The following is a 25,640-nucleotide window of genomic DNA, read 5'->3' as shown; positions in this document are numbered from 1 at the left end:
CCGGGGATCAAACGACGTCGAGATTTCCGGTTTGTAAGTCGATCCCGAAGCCGGGGGGAAATAAACGCTCTGATTCCCGGGCTCGGTGGGAGTTTGCGAGACACAATTAGCGGATTGCGCTAACGTTAGCTAACGTCCGTTCCACGTGCTCAACACATGGGGCCGCCCCGTTGACGAATAAGAACAGATGTGGCAGGTACTTCGGGGCTTTATGGGGAAACGAACAACTCTTTTATGGAGCTTTATTGTGAAAATTTGACTATCAAACCAGTGACCTGACTCATTCATTCCGATGAATGGTTATTGACGTCAAAGTTCCGCTGTGTTCGAGTGGGTCTTAAAATAAACGCGCATTTACCGCACAAGATGGGTTCGCAACACAAAATGTAAAAAGCCATATTGGAAAACAATCAAAAACATATTTGGAGCCTCTAAAAGTTGAGCTTTGTATACAGGGTTCGTATGGGTGCTTGAAATCCTGGGAGATCCTTGAATTTTAATATTGTGTTTTCTAGGATTGAAACCTAATATCCTGTCGTTTGATTTCCTTAAGCGATCAGACCTCTTTTTACCTTGTTAAATTCAGGGAAAATGGCCCCATTATTTCTGTAGATCCTCGTTAGTATGTTTAAGGGTCAACTTACGGTTTGATGTACCATATTTGAGTAAACCGGCAACCGGACAGAAACGAGGCAGCACTGCCTAGGTTTACTTTGTGGTGCGGTTTGGTTATTGTCGTTTTATTCAGTTTGACTCTGAAGGGGTGACGTACTTGTAAATGCTTGAAATCGTTGCCATGTTTCTCAACAAGTCTACCTAAAAATGGGGGCATGGCTTTGCCATTGCATTGCTTTCTTCGTGATTGATGGAAGATTCTTATTTGCTCTTCCTTTTTCCCTTATTCTCTTTTTTTTTTGGTCTATATCGTTTGACTTTGTTTTGGTAAAAATAACTAATATGGAAAAATAGCACAAATACCTTATTTGCTAGTCGAAAACACATTTATTGTAATATTCTAATTCTATTTAATTGATAATGATTTTTAAACAAATAGGATTTCCCTCTTTTTGCTTATTTTTTTATTCTTCTTTTTTCCTTTTATTTTCTGTCTTTGTTTTTCTCTCTCTCTCTCTCTCTCTGTATTTCTGTGTCTTTCTCTCTCTCTTTCTCTCTCTGTGACTCTGTGTCTCTCTCTCTCTCTCTCTCTGTATTTCTCTCTCACACTCCCTATTGGTGTGTGAATGGGTAAGTGTGAAGCACATTGTAAAGCACTTTGGGAGGTCTTCATTGACTTGAAAAGCGCTACATAAATACAGACCATTTACCCGGTATATCTTTTTATTTCCTTTTTTCCCTTTTTTAACTTTTTTCCCTATATATATCATTTTAATATTTTTTTCTTGTTTTTGTCGAGAAGATTAAGGGGGAAACGACCTAAAATTAGCAAACAAAGCATATTTGCCCTCCTCCGCTATTAATTATGTTTTATGTGTAAAATAAGGAAAACAATACACAAATTTAATTTGAATTTTGTTCAATTTCCTCCAGCCCACCAGACCAGTTCTCCTGGCACCCCCCAAGTCGCAAAGCCCAGTCCGAAAAGTGATGAAGCCGCTTGTAGCGTGAGTCCTTCAGCAAATATTTGCTTCGAAACGAACGGAGGGCGGCGCAGATGTGTTTACTTTTCGTGGCTGGCAGCAACGCGAGATTTCCTGTGGCTGCACCGCAGGCTGCAAACAGCATGGCCCTCTTTTAAAAAGCGGACCCCAAAACCTCCCCCTAAAAACCTAGACCCCCTCCCAGGCTTTCTGCAAACAAACAGGACACAGTGCATTATGGAATCTTACCTGCTGGATTTGGCCCCCCACACACACAGGCAAAAATGTTAAATCTTCCGGATTATTCCGATGGATCCCTTTCCTTGAACACTGAGACGCTTTGTTCGGAACCTTAAAGGGACAGTATGTATTATCTGACCACTAGATGTCGCTGCCACCCTAGTGAAGATATGTGGTGCAGAAACTGGATAAATGGGTGGGTAGAGTGCAAAATACACAAAGAATAAAAAGTACGGAGAGCCAAAGTGACCAAAAGGCACTATTTCTCTTTTTTTTTCACACAGCCTTTCGCAGAGACAAGATAAGTGGGTAAAAAAGGAAAAAGTGAAAAGGAAAAAGAGGAAAAAGTCAACAGGGAAAGGAAGGCAAAATGGAAAAAAAAACCAAATAAACAAAAGAAAGAAAAAATACCATAAAGAGAAAGACCAATCAAAGCTCAGCTGTGACGTCATTACCGATTAGTGCCAAAATGGCTGCGTTGACACGGTTTATTTTATTTATTTCGACAGTTTTCAATGAATTAACCCACCTTTTTTTTCAATATATATATTTTAATTCACTTTCCGTCAGCATTTTTGTTCGTGTTGGTCGGAAATGACGTAGAGTTTGTAACTAATCAAATCTCAGCTGCGATTTCATCTTCGGCTAATGTCAAAGCTGCCTCAACTGGTGGGTTTAAAAATGTGTTTTATTTCTGTTTGAATTCAAAATTAATGAAACTCGCACATTGACGCGAGTAAATATGAAAAAGAAACAAAAAAAATGTGTAAAAACAATCGTTTCTTTGTAGTTTAACGACTACCTGTTTAACATAGCTTTGTGAACACCGAGGTCCCCGGTGGCTAAAATGTGAATTACAACCTCCCTCCACATTTTCTCGAGTTTATTTTAATAAACTAATTTTTAAAAGTAATAAATATGCGTCCACATTGACGTCAGAAGCGTCAAATTCCATTTACACTTAGTGGTATACCCCCAAAAGTCCACAAATTGGTATGACGTCAAAAACGACATGCTACAACGGAGACGAGTGCAATTGTATTATTCGCACTTGAAATAAAAGGTGCATCATTTATGTGCTCCGCTTGGTAATATTGTGCGTGGGGGGTGAAGGTAAGACACGAAGGTCACGACGAAACACGCGTGGGATGAAAAATAAATATAATTTAAAAAAATATATATGTATCCTTGTCGCTTGATCTCAAACTCTTAAACCGATTGACTGGCGCCGTCTTCTGGGCAACTTGGATAACTGCTTTATTTTGAAACGAAGCTAAAATAACGCTTGACTTTGATTGAATGAACGATTCTGCTATTTATTAATTCATTCATTGATTTAAAGGTAATAATCTACGAACTAAAAACGAGTTTCCAGGATTCTGAAAGCAGGATTCGTCTTCAAGAGGACATTTGTCGACATCTGGTGGTCTTTAAGGTAAATTGCAGCATGAGTGTAAAAAAACTAGCATTAGGGCTAAAATGTCAATGTGTATTAGGTATAAAGCAGATATTCTAGATAAAACTGCAAATACAATTGCATTGTAGTGAAGAAAATAGAGAGTTTGTATGTAGATTGAAGGTTTCAAGTTGAGATACTTAAAACAATTAAGACAGTATGAATTGTTCAAAAAAAATTACCAGGAAAAAAGGTACAGGACCTAGAAGTTTCAAAATGGTGTTTAGGGTTTCAAAGTAAGCCCCGAACCTTAAACCCTAACGGTCAAATAGATTCCAAGGCTTTAAATTGGGGTTTCAAAGCCAAGCCAAGGTTTTAGGGTAGGGTTTTAAAACATTTCTAGGGTTTAAATTAGGGTTTTAAAGATTATAGTTGGGTTTTCAGTAAGGCCAGTGTCAAAGTAGGCTTGTAAAGGCTTCAAATTAGGGTTAAGGTTTCATTGTAGGGTTTCAAAGGGATGCTACGGTTTCAAAGTGAGGTTTTAAAGTGATATTAGCCTTTAAAAGAAGGTTTCAAAGTAGGGGTTTAAAACATTTCTAGGGTTTAAAATAGGGTTTTAAAGACCAAGTTGGATTTTAAGTAAGGCCAGTTTCAAGGTAGGCTTGTAAATGAATTCTAGGGCTTCAAATTAGGGTTAAGGTTTCATTGTAGGGTTTCAAATGGATGCTATGGTTTCAAAGTAAGGTTTAAAAGTGATATTAGCGTTTTGAAGAATGTTTCAGGGTAGGGGTTTAAATGAGTGTTTTAAAGCAAAGCTAGTCGTGTTTTATCGTGACTCTTGGGTTTCAAAATAGGGGTTGAAAGCAAGGCTCAAGTTTCAATGTATTCTTTTAAAGCACTTGCAAGGTTGTGTTTATTTGTATAGCCCTTAATCACAAAAAGTCTCAAAGGGCTGCACAGACTACAGATTACTACTACACCATCCCTTGATCTAAAAACTACACGAGGGAAAGGAAAAACTCAAAACCTGTGCATCTTCCTTACAGGACACAATACAGTGTCATACAAGATCTATAGTGTTGTCAGTAGTATCTAAATGATGGAACTATACATTTGTTTATATATAGCGTAGAGAGTTTGTTTTTTATTGATATTTCTATTGATATTTCTATTTCTGTACTGCAAATTGTCAGTAAAGGGTTTTAGAGCAATTCCAGGGATTCCAAGTCGGCTTTTAAAGATATTCGAGGGTTTCAATGTAAGGGGATCAACGCAAGGCTTGGGTTTCTAAGTAACTCTTGCCCCAATTTCTAACACTAACGCTAACCCCTAACCCCTTTAATCTTGGTACATAAAATTATAATTCTTATTGATCTGAAAAGTGTGGTCTTGAACATTTCTATTGCCATTAATAATGTCATCGTTATTTTCCCCTCTGCTAAAACAAATTCTACCAAGAGAGACAAAGATTTCGACCCGAGTTCAAACTTTAATTTTGCAAAACTGGAAAGCTACAAAAGAGGAGTGGGATAACAGATACTTCATTATAAGCAAAGATCTTTGCAGGAAGTTTCAGCATGCAATCACTTCTGAAGGACATTTCCCATCAGGACTCCAAAATGTGCTTGTCTTCCGTCGTGCCGGTGGTTAGGACGACTGCAAGAGGCCCGTCAGGCGTTTGCCTGCCAGAGATTTGCCCTGCAAATACAGTAGAAAACCAGGATACGGTGTGGAATGAGATGTTTTTTTCTGCCCCTCGTAACGGCAGTTTCCCCACTATACCCCATAATCCTGTCTGTTTTAGGTCAACGTCATATAAAATGCTGGTCTGCAATTGGTTTGCATCACGGCGTCCTGAAAATGCTGATATGCCATTGGCTGAACTCCCTCCCACAATGACCTTTTCTTCATTCGGGTCAGGATCTCGTGTTCCTGGTAAAGACTGCCAGTTGGCGATACGGTTCTGTATTCATTAGCTGTAGATGCCAAGACTTCCAGTGATGCTCAGGGAAGAACGAAAATATAACCATGGAAACTAATCTTGCGAAGAAGGGACACAAATGGCTAGCTGGCTAAGGTGCATGGAGGTAACTAATCGATGAACAGGATTATTTAGAATAAGATGGGTTAAAAAAAAAAAAAAGGAAATCTAACGGTGTGACAATCATTATTTCGAAATCAATTTAAATTTGCATTCGCTGTTTCCTTCCACATCGTGCATCCACCCGATACTCCACAGGACTAGCTGATGTCACACCAAAGTTAAATCAAGTGTCAGTTTTCTTGAAATTTGTATTTATGTACAATGTATAATGTTATAATGTGAAATGTATTTTATCTGGGGTACCAGGGATTCAAAACTAGCATAGGTTACTATCCCCCACTGTACAGCAATTACACCTTAATCCACACCTCCAAACATATTCATGTCTTATCCTGGGAGTTTACTGTATTGACTCGATCGAAAGGTATAAAATAGTTTAAACTCACCACACTGCGTGTGAACTTCTCCAACGAGGTACGTCTTCCCTGCTCCACCTCCACCTGTAGGGAAAAAGGGGAGAGAATCAAACTGCTGCTTCGGACAAAAACGAAATCGCTGGTTGGCAAAATTGGGCCTGTGGCAACATGTATGAGATCCTTATCGAATTGATTGTCCCAGCCTGGACGATGGAACAGACCTTCTTTTTGGAATTCAACAGGTCCTGATAGACGTTGGAGCGCAGGAAACGAGCATAGCTGTCACACTTCATCAGCTTGTAGATGTGTTCCTGAAAACCAGGGACACCAAAAACCAGGAGAGAAGACATCAGGTACAAATATCCAGCCTGTTCTAAAGGGTCCCCCCCCGAGACCCTACTTTTTATTCAGAATCTCCCCGGTTACATAAAATAGACCAAACCTGTCGGGTGTGGGAATCAAGGAGCAGCAACCCGATTTGCCTCTCTGCATAACTATGGGTGAATGCCAATGTTCCCTGTAAATTTCCACGGGCCTGAGCGTTCACACAAAGTCGGTGAGCAATGCTTGAAACAACAGTGAGCAACAGCAATCCCAAGTGTGGCAACTAATCCATTATCAAACATGTCCAAAACTTGACATCAAGTTACATTTTGCTGAGTTTTCGGCAATGCTAAATTATTTTTCTCTTTTGAATGAATTGACTCATGTACTATTGCAAAGGTTGTACGGCCTACAAACGTCGTTTGTTTTTACAATTCTTTCACAAGATATCCATTTATTTTTTTTCCTGATCTCTTTTGTCGCATAATACTAACATTTTTGGGGGCTTATTTAGTCGATTGCAAGATACAGAACTGTACTTAATCACACTTTTTAGTGGAAGTACAATGTTGGCAACAAGATTCACTTGATATAATTGGAAATGATTTGAATGCAGTACAAACGTTTTCTTCTTTTTCTGTGTTGTTTTTCTACTTTTTTTTAATTCCTTTTAAAAAATCTCATTGTGTTTATTTTTTCCGAGCTGTTACTTTTTTCTTTTTGTTCTCTATTTACTTTTTTCCTTTGTTTCTTTCTTTTCTGATTTTCAGTTTTTTTTCTGAAATTATCCTTCTTTTTTCTCTTCCTTTTTGTTTTTTTTTCTCAGCGTTTCACTACTTTTTCATTTTGGTATTTTTTCTTTTTGTTCTATTCCCCTCTTCCTCTAAGTCATTTTGTGCATAATTCTACATAATACTTGGTCATGTTGGGATTAAAGAAGCAAAAACAACCCGAAGAGCTGCTTAGGACCCGAAGGAGCCGGTTCCTTTTAGTGAGCCCAGCCGAAGAAGCCGGTTCTCGAAAAACTCTACTAACTTTACTCAACTTCGTTCTACTTCGTCATTAACTTCAAAATACTGCATTTATAACTCAGCGTCAGGGGAACCCGTGTATTTTTACCTTCATGCACCGTAACTTTGACTTAATTCGCTTCTTAATGAGCAATTTCGAGCCCTGATTTTTGTGAGCTGGATAGTTTTTCTTGTGCGCTGAGAATGTTGCGAGCAGTGCGCAGCTTAGAGGGAACACTGGAGACCAACCACAATTTTGCAAACAGTGACCGCAAATAGAACAACCCTAACATTACAAGCTCCCTGATCAAAATACAACAACCTTGGCATTTCAAGTACAACCAAAGAATGCACAGCTCTTATTTGTTGCAAGCATTCAATGATAAAAATAGAACAACCTTGGCATTTCAAGTACCATCCAGGAGAGCAAAATATTGATCAACTGCCAGTGTTCAATAGTCAAAATAGAACAACCCTGGCATTACAAGTACCATTTAAGAATCCTAAGCATTTGTTGCAAGTCTTCAAGACTGATTGTGACATGTATAATAAACACAGAATGTTCATCTTATCTGATGGCGATAAGAAGTAAACAAGCTTCGCCGCAAGCTAGTAGTCTTTGGATTTTCGATCCTTTCCTCTGGTCCACTACCTGAGCATCCTCGTAGCTGTAGCGTCCGGGATCTTCCAGGTTGCGGCTGGTGCGCTCGTAGCTGTGAGAGTCCAAATTGATGGAACTGGGAGCCCCTTCAGCTAAAAACTCAGCCCAGATCTCCTGCGCTCTCCCCGCGACGTCCTGCTGCCTGATTCTTTTTAAGTCCTGCACGGCCAACCAGAAACTGCAAAACATTTTGTTGGGGAAAGACACAAAACAAAGAGTCCAAAATTATACATGGGCACGAATATCAAAGAAAGAGGCCTTTGGTATGCTCACCGCAGGTTTTCGGAGCTAAATTCCGACTGGAGAAACTTGAAGAAGAGATCGCATCCGGCTGGGTCCTTGAGTGCCTCCTCCATGGAGAAGCCCCACTTCTTAACTCTCTGATGACCAGGTTCCTTGCTTTGGGTTGACAAGGACCACAACAGGGTAACAAAATTCTTGTTTTTTGGGAGGTTTTGACTGTATGGACTCCTCATAAAATTCCCCCACAAAACTTCCTACAAAAAGTAGACTTTTGTGTACCTGCCGTCCAGATCCCAAAAGGAGTGGTCGTCACAGGTCCACGGGTTGGGCGGGTCCTGCGGTGTGACCAAGGGGTCGTACTCCAAATACTGCTCGCTGTAGCTTATCAGACTGATGCACACCAGACCAAATTTCATATCAAAGATGACCAAACTGCTGTGCAGGTAGCATCAGTTCCTCAAAAGATAATACCATTGCAACCTTTCCTGAGAATAATTCACTTCATCAAGATTGTGGATCAGTGTGCAAACTATTACCAACAGGATTATTGAAAGTGAATTATGGCCTCATCACACTTGGGAGAAGAGTCTTGCTCAGAGTGCTCAACCTTTGCCTTATAGTAGGCATATAGTGCTGCCTTTGACACTGTGGACCATAATATCTTACTAGAACGGTTGAAAAAATGGATTCGTCTCTCAGGAACCGTCCTCTTATGGTTTAGATCCTACCTCTCAGATAGGACGCACTGTGTTAAATATGATGAAATGACATCTGAGCCCTTTAGTGTTACCTGTGGTGTTCCGCAGGGTTCAGTACTTGGGCCCCCTTCTTTTCAGCATTTACATGCTTCCATGAGGTGATATTATTCGCAAGTATAATATCAGTTTCCATTGCTACGCAGATGACACTCTAATCTGCCACACTAAACTGGACATTTGGAGGCCTGCTTCACTGAGATAAAAAGATGGATGTCACTTAAAAGATTGCGCCCTCAACCCTGAAAAGACGAAAATGTTAGTTATTGGTCCATCTAAACAACATCGCTATTCTATAGCATATGAAAAACCTATATTTTAGGTTGACAATATCTGTGTATTATTTTCCCTCATGTAGGTTATAGATCAGGGGATGGTGTCATAATAGTCTGTAGTTTGCAATAGTCTTTGATCTGTGCAGCCCTTTGAGACTCTTTGAAACTTACATTTCACTTTTCTTGGTCTGATCCACCATTGTTTGTTAAGGGAAACCTCTAAAACTTGCAGACCTCCAGACCCCGAAGACCAGATTCTGACACATGTGCCTTAAGGAGAACTATTGTATTTTGTTATAAGGAATAAGAGTTTAGGTTTGTTTGCTGTGATCTTCTCATCCTTTGCATTCCGAAATACACCTGTTTATGCCTTTTCCCTCAAGCTCGGTTTTTCTTTCAATGAAAGGAGGGATGGACTGAGTTAGATAGGGTTCAGGGCTTGAGTTGCTCAACTTTTGAGTTCAATTGATGTTCTAGAACAGGGGTGTCAGACTCGTTTTAGCTGGGGGGCCACAAATGCTATAAAAAAATCTCACGGGGGCTGAACAAGAAAGTTTAGAAAAAGAAAGAGGGAGAAAAAGAGAGAAAGAGGGGGACGGAAGGAGAGAGCGATAAACAGACCGGGAGACAGAGTAACTAAGAGAAAAAGAGAGCAGAATTGGGATACGAATGGAGAAATAAAGAGAGAAATAAAGACATGAAGAGAGAAAGAAAAAGAGAAGGATAAAAAGAATGAGAGAAGTGAAACAACAGAGAAAGAGAGTGAGCAGGGGAAAAAGAGAGACAGTGAGGTGAGAGAGAGAGAGATCAAAAAAGGGGAGAGAAAGAGAGGGTGAGAAGGAAAGAGGAAAATAGAAAGAAAGAAAGAAAGACAATTACAGCATAAGTTACAGAGAGATGAAATAGAAAGAGTTGGAGAGTGAGAGATAGAGAAGAGAGAGAAAAAAGAAAGAGAGAAAAAGAGAGAGTGAACAGGAGAAAGAGAGGGAGAGACAACTTTAACTTTAGCCAATAGTGATCGATTCAACTGATGATTGACACATCTTTTTCGGCCAATTGCAGGCTTTGTTTTGCTGCTTTAGCCTATGCCAGCCTGTAAATGATAAAAAGGATCCGCCCCCTTTACCTCCGAATAACTTTAGCCAATAGCGATCGATTCAAATGATGATTGACACATTGGTTAGCCAATGAAACGCCGGTAAATAAATCCCAGCATACACCGCGGACTACTTGGCCTTCGGGGGAAAATCTAGTCGGCGGCTGCTGCATTAGTTGCAAGACTTTGCGACTTAATATTTATCCATAAATAAGGCGCACTGTATTATAAGGCGCATGGTCAGATTTTGAAAAAAATAAAGGCTTTTAGATGCGCCTTATAGTGCAGAAAATACGGTATTTAAAACTACAGCTTATTTTCCTCTTGCACTTCTCTCACTGTTGTCATGCGGGCCAGATTTAAACCATTGGTGGGCCTGATCTGGCCCGCGGGCCGCCTGTGTTCTAGAAGCCAGCTGATAGACCTGACACCAACTATTGAGAACTTTGTGTTTAACAGTTGATTACCTTTCAGCAACTTTGGACATTTTCATGCAGTGTCGCTCGAGTTGGGCATTGAGGAATAAGATCTGCAAACAAAAACAATGTAACGCTCTCCGTTACGGACAAGCTCATGGGTGTATAGTGCTGACGGACCTCTTTCTCCACGTCCTCCTTGGTCCCCTTCCTGGATGTCTGAGAGGGAGTATGGACCGGACTCGGAGACTGCGTACCGTCCTCTGTCAAACTGTACACCGACTGGTTCCGAAGGCACGGAACGGTAGAGACGTTACACTCCGGTTTTTGCTAGGCAACTTCACAATTTGGTTTCATTCGTTGCTACCTTCTTCACACGATGAGGATTCTTTATGCGCCTGCACTTCCTGATGTCCATCTCAGTGGTGTTGACACATCCAGGCTGCGGACAAAAACAAGGGAGTTGACCAACGCTCTGACTTTTTTGCTCCCCCTGGCTTACTGCGGGCCGGTGGACATCCCAGAAAGCTCTTTCCTGGCTGTCCAGGATCTTCCTCTCACTTTTCTCTTTTTTCCGGTCGATCCTACAGAGAAGGGTCAAAGAGTCATTCTAAGTCAGTAGCACCTCCAATCACAACTTGAAGTTTGCAAGGTCTGAGAAGGTTCAATGATTTGAAGTTCTTCTGACATATGCGGTTTGTAAGGATTGTTGTCAAAAATGTTGCATGTATTTGACACAAGAATAAACATTAAACTAAGGAAGTAAAGGAATCATGACCATGCTCCAGAAAACCCTATCACCTATAGGTGGACATGCTTTGCCTTAGGGGGCCAGCTAGATTTCGTTATGAGTCTGTTTTGTTGTTAACTTCATTTCAGTGTGTTTCCGTGAAACGTTAAAGAACATTGTAAAATATTAAGTCATCTTTGTATAATTTCGTTATTTAGAACTTCTTCATGTACTCAGTCCAAATTATACAGTCTTTCCCATTATTTCAGCTGTGTTTTATTTTGTAGCCAGAAGTGGCTTTGAAGCTCAATGAAATGAGATAATCTGCATTTATATAGCGCTTTTCAAGTCAAGACTTCCCAAAGCGCTTTACAATGTGCTTTACATTTCCCAATAGCGGCCAATAGCGGTAAGGCGCTAACCTGCTTATTGGGGGCATTAGGGGTTCAGTGTCTTACCCAAGGACACTTCGACATGTAACACGGAGGAGACGGGATTCGGACTGCGATCTCTTGATCCCAAGACGCGCGCTCTACCTCCTGAGCCCAACATATCCGCACTTGATAGAATCATTTTGGACTCGTTGTTCATTGGAAATTTCAACTCTAAGTTTCCGTATTGACTCAGCCTTTGCATCTACCTTTTTAGTACAAAAACAATGGTAAGCCATTTTGCTAGCATGGATTATCTACAGCTTTTGTCTGACTTCTTCATGCCCAGAATATTCTGTAGATAAAACATTCGAAAGATCGGCCCATGTCTCTAGCGGATCTCACTCCCCTCTTGAGTTCAATTAGATGGCTTTTTCGTCATTGTGTGTTTTTTTAGGAGGTTAGGTGATAGAACATTTCGGAAATTGCATTTTTAAAAGACAGAGAGATAAGGGCGGAGTTTGACAAAGTCATGCCAATCGGGCCAAGTTGTCGCATTATGAGCCAAGTTACGTTCTACATCAAACAACAATTGTATCTCTGTCTCTTGCTCTCGCTCTCTCACTCTCTCTCCTCTCTCTTTGTCTCTTTCTCTTTTCTTTTTTTATTGTCTCTCTTTATTTTTTCTTTCTCTATCTCTATTCACATTATTTTATCTCTCTTTGTCTTTCTCTTTTGTTCTCTTTCTCTCTCTTTTTCTCTCTCTCTTTCGTTCTCTCGCACTCTCTCTCGCACTCTCTCGCTCTCTCTCTCTCCCCCTCTCTATTCTCTCTGTCTCTGTCTCTTTCTCTTCTCTTTTTTTCATTGTCTCTCTTTATTTTATCTTTCTCTATCTCTATTTACTTTTTCTTATCTTTGTCTTTCTCTTTTGTTCTCTCTTTTTCTCTCTCTCTTTTGTTCTCTCGTTCTCTCTCTCGCGCTCTCACGCTCTCTCACTCTCTCGCTCTCTCTCCCCCTTGCTCTCTCTCTTCTCACTCTTCTCTCTCTTTGTCTCTCTCTCTTTCTCTTCTCTCTTTTTTTCGTTGTCTCTTTATTTTTTCTTTCTCCATCTCTTTTTACTTTATTTTATCTCTCTTTCTCTTTTGTTCTCTTTTTCTCTCTCTTTTGTTCTCTTTCTCTCTTTTTCTCTCTTTCATTCTCTCGCACCCTCACGCTCTCTCGCTCTATCTCCCCCTTGCTCTCTCTCGCTCTCTCTCTTATTTTATTTTATTAATTTATTTTTTCGTTCTCTTTTTACTTGATTTTATCTCTGTCTCTTTCTCTTTTGTTCTCTCTTTTTATCTTTTTTTCTCTCCCTTTCTCTCTCTTTTGTTATCTTTCTCTCTCTCTCTCTCTCCCCTCCCTCTCTCACTCTCTCTCTTCTCTCTCTTTCTCTTCTTTTTTTCGTTGTCTCCATCTCTTTTTACTTTATTTTATCTCTCTTTCTCTTTCTTTCTCTCTCTCTCTCTCTCCCCCCCTATTGGGCACTGAACCAAGATATACATGCCTATGGTGTTTGTAGGGACAAGGTCCAACTTACTTGATCTGAGCCTCAGCCTGCATGTAGATGAACTCCCACTTCCTGGCAAATGCTCTCTGGAGCCTGGCAAGGCTCTCCTGTCAAATAAAAAGAAGGCAGTAAGACCAAACAATAGGCTCAAAACGTTAAAAATCGGTTGAAATTTAGCACAGAGATATGTTAAACTGCACTTTTTGGTGCCATGCACTCTCAGTCTGTTGTGCTCACGCCCCCTGGACTGTAATCAATAAGACACAGCCCCAAGAACAGATCGGTGGACCCACCGCCTCGTAATCCGCCAACTCCAGCCTGGTTTTGTTCTGCATGGTCCGCTTGCACAGGTAGATGGCTGCAGGGGACAAACGCCAAAATTTTCACTTTGCGAAGCAATTTGCTTCAGTTCTGAACCAAAACACTTTCAAAACAGTACAATCTTCCAACAAATTTTGAGTCATTGACCTGTGTCAATCAATTTGTTCCTAGCTTGTTCAGTTTAATCATGACCGATCCCATTTCATAAATGTATGTGTAAAAATGCCCATTTGTCCCAGGTTTTATAGACTGTATTGTTGCGAGAGAGTAAGGAAAGTGATAATACAGAAAAAAATAATACATGTAGAGAGGGAAGCTTAAGTGTGATATCGACGTAGTCCGTTTACCGTAGTCTGTGTTTTCAGGCTCCCAACAATTGGATGGCCAGAAATAGGGCGCCTGAAAAAGAACACAGAGCAGAATAGCGATATATATGTAAACAGCTAAACTCTGTTTCTTTCTTTCCACTTTTTTGTGTTGACAAAAGAAGGTGAAAGGAAAGAAAAAATCCATGACTGCTTTAAGGATAATGTACATCCTCACTGACAGCATTTTTATAGTCGGCAGACCTGTGCTTGACTTCTATTCTGTTTCATTTGAGCTGTAAGCTGAGGAAACGTCCGCCAGCCGAAAGGTATGAGCATATATGCCCAGGCTTACCTGAAAACGATAAAGGGTGCCGTCATCTTTCAGGGAAAGGACATGATCGGAAATGGGGAAGATGTAGCCTTGAGCTGCGATCAGGCTTCCTAAGTGTACAGCCTCAACTGAGAAACGAGAGAGAACGGGTAGAAACGACGTACAAAATACCATGTGACTTGAGCCGAGTTATTTTGACCATCAATGTCCCAGGGAATCCATTTTTAGGGGTTAGTACAAAGAAACGTACCTGCGTCATCGATTGCGAGATTCTTCATTAGCCACTGAACGATGTCCGTACCTGTGCAGGAACAGGACAAACGTGTACATGGTGATTTTGAAGAGTTTCAACTGCTAGGAATAGTCGGATACACACAACATTTTGAAGCAGTACACATCTGCAGTAGCAGCTCGACTTAAGAAGTCAGGACAGACTTGTTCTGCTAAAGGCTAGCTTGGTATCAGGACGGTAGACCTAAAACAAAATGAGCATCCATATGTCTTGAAGTCACTTACCCGTGACGACACTCGGTATTTTGGTCATGAAGCTTTTGACCATCCTGATGGGGATGCCCTCCGTCTCATCTTGCATGAAAGTGATGATCTCTTCAATCTGCAAGTCAGGGACAATCACTTGAGTCTGTGTCATAGAATTGAGACGCAAACATGGGTAGTGAAGGATTTTATACATTTGACCATAAAGGATTTTATACGATTGAATACAAGTTACATTTATTGAGTTTAATGCAAGGTATTCACAGACTGGGCTGTAGTTCAATGACAGGTCACGCTGTTCCAAATGCAGAATATTTTGACTGGGGAATTTTGATAACAGGACTCTGACGGAGGACGGCAGGAGATGTTTTGAGAACAAGGCCCTGATGACGTAGAAACACTCGGTGTTGTTTTGAGTTTTCCAGACATCGCGGCGAGGTAGTGGAGCCCACGTTGGGCTTCCTTGGCACGCCCATGGGAGGAGCCGGCACATCATCTTGCGGGTAGACGTGGGCCAATAAGGAGAGAGCTAAATGACTTCAGAAAAAGGCTTCACAGAGACTCTAACGTCACTAATTCAGCCGTATTCGATGGAGTTCACTTAGTTCAATTGTTAATGAAATTAAATCTGCCCCCTGTGGAAATGTCGGCTTTCCTGTTCATCTTTTCTGTCAAGAAACGAGCGCGCATAAATTGTTGAGTGAATGTAGGTTGTGTTTGGTTAATGGAGTCAGATAACTAATTCAAACAATTTGGTAAACGCTACATTTTGATATTAATGCCCAACAGTAGGAAAAAAAGCCCTTGCAGAGAAACGCATTGCCCTCTTTCTCGGGGCTTGTTCAATTCAGAACAACAACAACAAATACTCAAATTTGATTTACGCATGCGGGAGGAGAGTTAAACACTAAAGATGATTTGAATGCATTAAAGTCCTTCTGCTTCTGTCACTGAATTGACGCAAAAACATGGGTCCTTGGGCCATGTTCAATCCAGAACAACAAAGACAATTGACACTTGGGCATCACACACTCTGATATGCTTATCTCCTAGCCTTTTATTGAGAACATTTGAAGCACATTAAGATTGATATAATACATCATACAATTTTCCCCTTACAGGCAATTAACCTCTTATGGCATCAGGGTTTTGTGACACTTCGAGAAAGCCCAAAAGAATGGAGCTTATAGTTATACTAGTAAATGAGTTAATACATGATAACTGTATGCAACAGGTATCCTGCACATCTAGGGGCACCAGGAGGAAGCCCCCCCAAAAATGAAGCCCTAAATACATTTTTTTGCGGTCGGCCATCCCATCATTGCCAACTTCCATGTACAAGCAATGGACATTAAGGCTTCACAACAAGGCAGCAATAAAAACAAAATTGCACAGGATAAGCTAACCCTAAACCAGACATTCCAGAGTCCAACCCGGGGGCCAGTTATGGCCTGTGATCACATTTTTACTGGCCCCGTAGCCTCTATTATAAAATGGTATGTGGTCTGCCAGTAATGTTGACCTCAGTATAAAATAAATGTGTACAAAAAAATAACCATTTCACCAGATGATGGCAGTCGCCCTTCGGCCACCGTGCCCTTTTCATTTCAGCTCACCTAATTTCTGACATGGCGACTGTAAATAAAAAAGGAAAGTTGACTGTGAGGCCGCCGCTTCCAGGGAAGGGGAAATTGAAGTATTTTTCCACTGAAATTCACAAATACCAAGTCTGCCTGAATTGACAAGAGACTGCGGCTGTTTTCAAAGAAAATAATATCAAGAGGCGCTGCTAGATGAAACATGTCGACTTCAAAAAGCTTACTGGAAACAAATGCTGTGAAAAGGTGATGCAGCCGGAAGCTGTTTTACTGCAGGGCAGCGCTTTTTCACGAGACGCTTCTCAAGGCTTCGGTATTACTATCTGATAGGAAAAACGGATCGAAATTTACTAGAGCTAACTTTCTTTTCTCAATTTAAAGAAATCCGTTTTTGCTAGGCCACATGGTCCCTCAACATAATCCTTTTCTTCAACACTGCTAATCTCAGTCTCTTCTCGAAGACCTGCCGGGCAACTCGGTCAAATGAAATATTAACACTCTGGTGCTATAAATGGGAGTTAAGTGCTGAGAAGAGGGAAGCTTGCTTAAGATGTTAAAGTGTCTCTGTAATGCAGAGCGCCCTAATGTAATCAGCGGCATAGTCCCCCCCCCCCCTCCACCTCCAAAGCAATCAGCCTTCTTTTCATCGTGTATTCAAAAGTCCTTGTTAATGGCAATGTTTTCCAGACTGGTCAGAGCAGCCCGTGATTTTCTGGGCGGTGTTGATGACACTCTAAGGTTGTGCTCCCCAGCATAGGTCGTTAATAACTATTTGTTCGGAACTAGCGATGTGTTGTCTGCGAACGTAACAGCCCTTTGTAATAAACGACGGGAGCCAACTCCGTAAGAGACATGTTTTTTTTTTCTCTTCGGCTTTTTTCTATTGAAGGCGCGTGTGATTGGTCAATAAGCATTCTGGTTTCCCTGGCTCTACATACAGAGGAGAAAAAGGAATAATTGCCAAAAAAGGAGTCAAATTTGGACTCATTTGAATAATATTGCCAAGCAGAATGCTTTTACTGACTAAATGAAGCTGAGGCATTTTTAAATCTCCTGTAACTTTCCGTATTCTATAGTTAAGGTATCCCAAGTGTCATTCGTTGTCATTTTTATTTTGTGATCTTGCATTTTTTTTCCTTTCTTTTTCTTTTTTTTTTTATACGTTTTTATTTTAAATTTTTATATTTTATTTTATATTTTCATATTTTTTCTTTTATTTTTTCTTTTAATTTTATTTTTATATATATTTTTTGTATTTATATTTTTCTTTTATGCAATTTTTCTTTTATCTTTTTTTTTGTGGCTGTTTAAATCTTTTGACGAATATTCCGTGTCTTTTTCGAGCATCCTGAGCTTCATTTTCATTTGTTACGTAGAATAAAGCCAAAAGTTCACGCTTGTATTTCATGATAGTTTATTTGTTATTGCACTGTTTTTCAGGGGTTCTGTGTTGATTGACTTTAAATGAGTAATAACCTCACTGTAGAGTGGAAAAAAAATCAGGCTATTATAATAGTTGTTTAATACATTTTTGAAAATGATTAATCAATTGTTTGCATTGCGTTGAGTTATTATTGTTAAGTCATCTGTCAGGACCAGAACGGAAACAGGACCCACTTGCGTGATGTCTACCACAAGTTTTATTGAAGGAAAGAGGAAGGGCTGCGCCCACGATCTGGTTTTCGTTTGGCGTGGGATGCAAGTCGCTCTTGTACGCGGATTGTGATCGTAACACTGAAGTGGATCTTCCGTAGTGAGCGATGGCGGTGTCAGGGGCGGAAAACTGGTCGATAGCTGGGACTAGGAGAGTGAGACGTGGTCGTAAGCCAGAGCGGGAGAGTAGACTTAGTCGGTAACAAAAAGGGTTCGTAAGCCGAGACAGGAGAGCAGACGTGGTCAGGCTCCAAAAAGGTCGTAGCCGGAGACAAACCGGAGCAAAAACGGGACAGGTGGGTGTCTGGTTCGAATAAGGCTCGCCTAGTATACACGGAGATTCACAGACTGACTGACAACTGGGGATTGACAGGACACGGTTCAAATGATGCCAGGGAGCCAATCAGAACCCGCGGCGGTTGGCGCCAAATGAGCAGGCACTGGTGCTTCACAAGTATAATCAAGACAATATCAGTTAAAGCAAGAAAAAATGTGAAGAGCCATTCAAGGGCCTGCTGTTTTCATTGAAATCAAATTTTAAGAGCCGGTTCTCTCAAGAGCCGAAATTCCAATCGCACAATACGGGTAAATGAAGAATGTTTTGTTTTTTTTTTTTTGTACTGTCCCTCACACACATTTAAACCATTATCATAATTCTAGCCAAACAAATGAGGGCCATCAGTTTGTTGTGATGCTCTGACACTTTGTTGTGCAAACCGCATTGATGTCACGGTTGCCATGGCGCCAGCTGCAGCTTGTTGACGGATTGGCTCCCTGTCAGTATTTAAACTCTGTCCTGTCATTCCCCTTTTGGTTGGTTTGTCTGCGAATCTCCGTTTTTGTACGGCAACCCAGTTTTCGTCCCGTCTTTGCTACTGTTTGTCTCCCGCTACGTCTGCTCTCCCGTCCCGAATTACGACCCGTTTTGATCTCGACCACGTCTGTTCTCCCGTCCCGAATAACGATCCGTTTTTGATCTCGACCACTTCTACTCTCCTCTCCTGGCTTTCGACTTGTTCCCGATCCCGACCATGTTTTTGCTCTTCTATCCTGGCTACTGACCCGTTTTTTTTCGTTCCCGACACTGCCATCGCTCGCCACCGAAGTCCCACTTCAGAGCAACATGCTCCCCGCAACCAGCGATCACCGGATCGTGTGTGCACTCCTTTCCCTTCTTCCCAATAAAACTGTGAGAAACGTTACGCGAGTGGGTCCTGTTTGTCTTCTGGTCATGACAATTGATTGTGAACGAACGGTCGGCCGCGGTTTGCAATGTTTTGAGGGAAGAGAAAAGGCTTCTTTTTTTTTTTGTGCTCACATTTTGGCAATGGTTACAAAGGGGAACCTGGCTGAACGAGCATTGTCTCGTCTTCAAAGGGGTTGATATTTTGGGAGACGTGCGACCCTGAAGAAATATGCATGCTACTGTTTTACAGCAGCTGCACCTGCTTCTTTTATCCGGGCTAACGAACTAAATTTGAGGTGCTGGTCGATTTGGCTCATTAGTGTCCAGCTCGAATGGGGAAACAATCGCTATCCCCGATGAAAATCGAGTCAGCCTTCTAAAACTTCTAAAACACCTTGTTTCCAAACAGCGCAGAGCCTCCGGACCCCAACAGTTTATTTCCCCCTGGAGGCCGATGAGAGAAGCATCCATCAGGAAGGCCAGCCCCGTAATCCCCTTTGATTGAGACGATCCATCAAGACTGCGCTAAAGGCAGAAAAGCAACTTCCAGCTAAGAGGAACTCGCACCACAAGCCTCGAAGTTTCTGCCTTAGGTTTCCCAATCCAGTAAGCCAACATTACCCAGGAAACCAGCCCCAAATGGCAAAAAGGGAAAGACATAACCAAGACATATAAAAGTAGGGGGGGAGAGCGAGAGAGCAAGAGAGAGAGAGAGAATGGAGAGACTGAGAGAGAAAGAAGGGGAGAGAGAGAGATAAATCCAGTTCTAATTGCTTTGTGAGTGGCGCCTGGTTTTGGCGACATCAAGTGGACACAATTGCACCTACAGCTCGTTTTTTTCTCTCGTGCTTCTCTCCGTTGTTTCACATGCCGGATTCAAACCATTGGCCTGCCTGATCTGGCCCACAGGCCGCATGCTTGTCACCTGTCTTATAGCAAGGAAGAGTCACTGTCAGGACCAGAATGGAGACAGGACCCACTAGGGATAGGGTTGTACCCACGATCCGGTAATCTCAGGGTGTTAGAAGCAGGTTGCTCTGAACATGGAAGTGGGACTTCCGTGGCGAGCGCTGGCGGTGTCGGAAACTGAAAAAACAGGTCAGTAGCCGGGGCAGGAGGACAAAAAACGTGGTGGGGATCAGAAACGAGTCGAAGCCGGGGAAACAGGATGGAGTCAGGGTGTCATAATTGCCCTATTTGGAACACCTGTGGCAGCTTGATTGGCGCCAACAGCCCAGACAAGCTGACTGGTGGCCACACCCTTCTTAAGCCCTCGACTTGAGTTGAAAATTTGTCAGATCGTTGCGAGCTGTTGCGTTTCACTCAGTGAGCGTTCCCCTTCGACTTCGTCCCTGTTAAAGCCTGTTTCCTGCCTGATTCCCGTTTTTCGACCCGTTTCCGAACCTGACTACGCCTGTTTTGGCTGCCGCCTGCCTACGACCCCTATTGCTAACTTTACATCACCTATGATCTCCAGCCCCGGTCAAACGACTTGCCTTTCCCGCCTGGCTTCTTCCGACACGAAAGTGTCACTCCCGCCTTGCTCGTTCCCGCTCTACGCCAGTCTTCAAATCAAGCAATCAAGCAAGCCTTACTCTCCCTCTCTTTCAATAAAATCTGAGAAACGCATGCAATTGAGTCCTGTGTCAGTTCTGGTCTGTGACACAGGGTTGAAAAAGCTCGCCTAGAGTGAAGTGAGGTTCGCAGACAGACTGACAACAGGTGACAAAAAGGAGTGGGTTTGAATAAGGACGGTGAGCCAATCAGAGGCAGCTGGCACCAAAGGAGCGGGAACAGGTGACTCACATCAGTAATAATGACAGTAACAGCGACTTAGCGGCTCAGTTGGAGTCTTCGTTCCAGTATCTAAGAGGTCTTATCGATCACCGTTCGGTAGACGGCACTTACTTTTCTGTAGACTATCATGTTTGGGGTGTCGTCTTTGGGGTCCACCATGCTCGAGAGCCTGGAGAGGAGCAAAGGTCTGGTCCGGGCAGCTTCCGTCGGGTCTTGGTCGTCCTCGCCTGAGCCGCAAGACTTTGTTTCCTCCTGACTTTGCTCCTCTTCTGCATCTTCTCGGGACTCTTGTTGTATCAGCGCCCCGGAACTCTCCATCTTTTGTAACTCCACTTCTCCTGTCGTGTTTTCTTCACACCTTCTCCCTTGGGCTTCATCCGGCTCCATTTTAGTCTGGCGGCAACTGAAGAGTTGGCTTCTTGCTCCTTTTTAGGACAAGAAAGCACGACATGTTCAAACAGAGGAACAAGTGGTCATTGTGATTTTTTCCAAACAGAGGTTTTTTAAGTCAAGTCATGTTTATTTGTTTGGCCCTTAATCACAAAGAGTCTCAAAGGGCTGCACAGACCACAGATTATTGCAAACCAACGACAATTATGACACCATCCCCTGATCTAAAACCGACATGAGGGCAAGGAAAAACTCAAAAACCTCAACATGAGGAAAATGAAGAAACCCTGAGAAGGTTAAAAACTGAAACATTCTCTCACAGACATTTTGATTGTCCTTCTCAAATTTCTAGTTTTTACGTACTTTATTCTGCATATTATCACAAAAACATCACAATCTCATAAAAACGCCCCCTGAATAATTGATGCTGGATGCACCCTGGGTTTCGAGGAAGCAGTGAGGCAGGCGAGGGCTGTGCCTCTCGTCATGAAAATCTCATCTCATCTCATTAGCCGTACCGCTTATCCTCATTAGGGTCGCGGGGCGTCATGAAAATATAATATTTAAAAATAGACATCATCAAATGTATTCAGTGTTAATATTCTCATTTATCTTCCCAAGTGGTTGTTTTTCTTCTACCAAATTGCAAACGTTCCCCTTGTATTATGGATATTATCAATACAATTACTGTGGTGAACCGATGCAGAGTGAGGCACTCAATTCTCTTGCCTCATGCCTGATAGAGAGACCAAGGATTCTGATTTGGCACTGCGCCCCAAAACGATCGAATTAGTGATCGTGTTAGTAAGTTAACAGCGAGTCAACCCATCCTGTTATTTCTTTTCTCATTGCTCTTGACTTTTTTTCATCATGGAAGATTATGTATCTATTGATGCTTTGATTTAAAAGAGGAAGTGCATTAAGGCAGCAATCCTCAACCCAAGATGTTGAAAGAGCTGTTTATTAAACTATAAAAAGAAAATATGTCTGAAGCCTCAAAAATAATAAAAGCCTTTGAGATGAAAACAAAAAGCAAACTAGACCATAAAAGTTAGGCATTTCATATTTTATGCTTCTTCGAAGTATTTTTAAAGCATTGAAAAAATGTTAAGATGTTTTGGTCATATTTTATTCTCCCCAGAATATTTGGTTACATCAAGAGGCACATGTGGCTGTAGACCCTTTGGTTGCTGACTCCAGAGTTAAGGTAGGGTAATAAATAAAACGTTTTTCCTTTGCTACAGGTTGTTTATTTTTGAATATGATAATTGTTATCTGACTATTGCTGTAATTATTAGTAGTATTACCGGTATCCAAAAATGTGAGTGAGCAGAGCCTCATACAGTCAATGGATTGGTCAAGCTAATAATTAAGCTTGTTATTATTATTATTATTATTACTATTATTTGTATCATTGAAGTCATTGTTATTCTTATTTTTATCAATGATATGACTATTCTATTCTAATTGCTGTCACGCTTGTATTATGCAAATTCATCACTATGTGGCTTTCTATTTATAAACAAATCAATAGGGTGGATAAATATGTGGGTGATGATCATGAAAATTAAATCAAAACTAAATACATGGGAATATAATCACATAGAGATACATTTTAATAAGAACACAAATCACATAGTTAGGGCAGACAAGTGGGAGCTTGACACTGGAGTCATTTGGCTCAAGCTTCCATGTCTTGTCTTAGATCAGGACACTTAGCAATGGGTGGTCCTGCTACCTGGGGGTGTACCCCCTCTAGCAGAAGGTCCAAAGATACTTGGTATGATGGACAAAACACACTAATTGTCACCACGAGCACCAATGAGAATTATTGTTGTTTCACTAAAGACTTTTATTACAAAGTATGCTGAAAATGTATGGAGACGGTGATGATGATGGCGAAAATGAGTGATGGTTATGATGATGACGAAGTGACTGTGCATTCACGGAACCTATATACAGAAGATATGTATATTCATGAGGCGTTTGCAGTGTCTGAAACTCATGTCAGGGCAGACAACTCTGAAAAGTTGCCTGCCCAGCCATAAAGTTGCCTGCCCCATTTTCACAACTTGAAACACAATAAGTATTAAGGATTGATAATCAGAATATATAACAGAACACTTTAAAATTAAGTTTTTTATGAATCTACTTATAACAGTCATTGCATGTATATGACATCGCTGTTTTCCATCATGTATTTACTCATCTTCATTCATGCGATGTTTGCGTTGCGTTGTCTGCTACAAGCCACGTGAACTCCTCTTTCCACGATGCTTTTAATGTACTTTTACGTTTTGTAGCGTCATAAATTGTGTTAGCTTCTTTTGAATATTTATTCAGGGGCTCCATTCCTAACAACTTCTCCATTTTTCTTGTGTTCTCTGTGCATCTACTTTGGAAAATGATATGCAAATGCTCGACCTTGTAACACTCGGGAAAGTCCGCAAGCACGAAGTTATTCCGTGCAGGCTTCTGATTGGCTGCCAAACTAACCGAAATCCCGAAATTTCTTGAAAAAGTTGTACGCCCGACGTAAAAGATGCATGCCCCTGGCGTCCGGGCAGACGTTATTTCAGACACTGGTGTTTGTTACGAACACAGTACATTGAAGAACATGCAGGCAAACGAGACTTATCAAACGAAAATTTACTTCTAAACAAAGTGATATTAGCCATAAGTATGAACGTGGACTGTGTCGCTTAAGTGAGTTGTCACCTTCTTATCCAGATGATGCTGTGGAGTTCCCTCCTTTCTCTGTCCCCTGCAGCTCCTGAAGAAGATGCTTTGGCTTCCCCTGCTAATGCATGATTGGAGAGAGAGGGAGAAAGAGAGAGGGAAGCAGAGAAAAGGTAGGTGCAGTCGAATCAAGTGAATAGATGGGGATGCAATGGGAGGAGGAGAGGAAGAAGATGCTCCAAAGCTCCTTGCCACAGTTCTAGGACTGTCTTTCTTCTCATAGTGTGCCAAAATGCAGAGACGGACAGAGAACAAAAAGCTGAGAAATCGATGCAAACACTTAACAGTAAATCGCCGTCGGATACTAATGGAGCACTCCAACCGGTTGCGCGGAATTAGGAGCCTTTTCCGCGGTCCGACCGGAGTTCTGAGCCAGAGTAAACAGGAAGTCAAGTTCCCCGAGGAAATGGCCACCTGCACAGCACATGCGAGGAGAACTTGAAAATCACAAAAGGCGAATCTTTTGAGAGGGTTTGTTTTCATAGTTTACCATTTGGCACGTGCCTAAAGGGACAGTGCGTCATGTTTGACCACCAGATGTCGCTGTGTTTTGTAGTGTGAGGAAAAACGATTGAAAAGACGACAAATCATGGAGATTCGAAGTGACCAAGCTGCACTAGTTTTCTTTAATATAAAGGGGGAGAGGAAACAGAAAAAAAGCAAAACAAAAGCAAAAGAAAAGCAAGGAAAATGGCAAAAAAAGATAAATCAAATAAGAAAATAATAACAAAAATGAGAGAGGAAAAAAAAAACAAGAATAAGGTCAAAAAGAAAGGGTTGGTTTATTTTGTTACCTTTGCAGTAATCTTATATTAAAATCCCTAAAGTGTAATATTTCACCTCTGTTTTGTCTGATATGAGCAGGGGGCAATGTTACACGGCACAATGTGGCAGCAGGATGCCGGACAAACATGGCGCCGACCTAAATGGGGATCCCACGGTGTAAAAGAAATACAAATTTCTTGACTTTTTCATTTTAAAAAAAATACGTTAATAAATACACATTTTTGACTTCCTAGAATTTATAAAAATGGACTTTTATCTGATAGTTCATGTATTTATAGTTTTTTTAATGAGTAAACTGGTTTGAATCAATGGAATACAAATAATACACACTGTCCCTTTAACCCTCTGTTGTCCTCATTTTAAGGAAGGTCTTTGTACTTTCTTATACTCGTTACATGGACATTTGAATAAAAACGACATTTTGTTCTACTCTTGGGACCAATTCAAGAAAAGTCATAACATTTAAAGTTAAATAAAATAGCATTCATGGAATGTTTTAACAACATAGTGGCGGATCATTTTTGACCCCAGGACAACAGGAGGATTGAACAATTTCATGTCTAAAACGCGGAATAATCTTAAAATGATGTTTAATTATGTTTTTAAATTCAAGATTTTAAACCATTTCCTCTCTCTTAACGCAAACCGGAAATCAACTTTCAAAACATTTTGACCGGCCACATCCAATATGTCGGACACGATGACGTGTCTGTCACTTGGGGGTTCGTTATGCGTTTTAAGAGTGATTCAGGACTGTACAAATACAATCGGCTCAAGCAAGGAGTGAGTTATTGTTTTCTTACTCTTTTTATCATGGGTTTGGGAAAATAAACAAGTGGAAAAAAATTACCCATTAACATTGAATTAATAAGAACCACATACGTAAGACGTCGTAGGTCTCAGCCCCGCCTA

At 41.2% G+C, this 25,640-nt stretch overlaps 1 protein-coding gene and 1 long non-coding RNA gene across 3 annotated transcripts; one reads left to right on the top strand and one right to left on the bottom strand.

The window, feature by feature from the left end:
* The first annotated feature begins 4,616 nt into the window (after positions 1 to 4,616).
* On the top strand, positions 4,617 to 20,011 carry LOC148346286 (uncharacterized). Its single transcript, XR_015848237.1, has 3 exons — positions 4,617 to 5,169; positions 5,937 to 6,047; positions 19,426 to 20,011. It is a non-coding gene; the product is annotated as an uncharacterized LOC148346286 (long non-coding RNA).
* Positions 4,711 to 24,252, bottom strand: LOC148346285 (regulator of G protein signaling 6-like). Of its 2 annotated transcripts, XM_088324676.1 has the most exons (18): positions 23,922 to 24,252; positions 20,925 to 21,238; positions 14,601 to 14,697; positions 14,335 to 14,385; positions 14,106 to 14,212; positions 13,793 to 13,844; positions 13,418 to 13,482; positions 13,155 to 13,231; positions 10,977 to 11,058; positions 10,842 to 10,916; positions 10,655 to 10,756; positions 10,526 to 10,587; positions 8,212 to 8,322; positions 7,963 to 8,088; positions 7,681 to 7,867; positions 5,916 to 6,005; positions 5,725 to 5,778; positions 4,711 to 4,932 (listed from the first exon to the last, which is right to left on the bottom strand). In XM_088324676.1, the coding sequence occupies exons 2-18, from the start codon at positions 21,198 to 21,200 to the stop codon at positions 4,882 to 4,884; spliced, it is 1,665 nt and encodes a 554-aa protein (XP_088180802.1). In that variant the 5' UTR covers positions 21,201 to 21,238; positions 23,922 to 24,252; the 3' UTR covers positions 4,711 to 4,881. The 2 variants fall into 2 exon arrangements, with proteins under 2 accessions (XP_088180802.1, XP_088180801.1); XM_088324675.1 differs by having other exon boundaries at positions 10,842 to 11,058.
* Between the last annotated feature and the right edge of the window lie 1,388 nt (positions 24,253 to 25,640).

The sequence above is a fragment of the Urocampus carinirostris genome, chromosome 20 (assembly GCF_059441175.1).
Source record: "Urocampus carinirostris isolate Australia breed hairy pipefish chromosome 20, RoL_Ucar_1.0, whole genome shotgun sequence".
Lineage (NCBI taxonomy): Eukaryota > Metazoa > Chordata > Actinopteri > Syngnathiformes > Syngnathidae > Urocampus > Urocampus carinirostris.
This window is presented reverse-complemented; position numbering and strand designations above follow the sequence as displayed.

What these genes read in the sequence shown, in the direction of transcription:
- LOC148346285 (XM_088324675.1), bottom strand. Translation starts at nt 21,200, where the DNA reads ATGGAGCCGGATGAAGCCCAAGGGAGAAGGTGTGAAGAAAACACGACA. An exon ending in AATACCGAGTGTCGTCACGG is followed by an intron (nt 14,386 to 14,600) that starts GTAAGTGACTTC and finishes GTTCCTGCACAG; the next exon opens with GTACGGACATCGTTCAGTGG. An exon ending in ATGTCCAAAGTTGCTGAAAG is followed by an intron (nt 8,323 to 10,525) that starts GTAATCAACTGT and finishes GGTGTGCATCAG; the next exon opens with TCTGATAAGCTACAGCGAGC.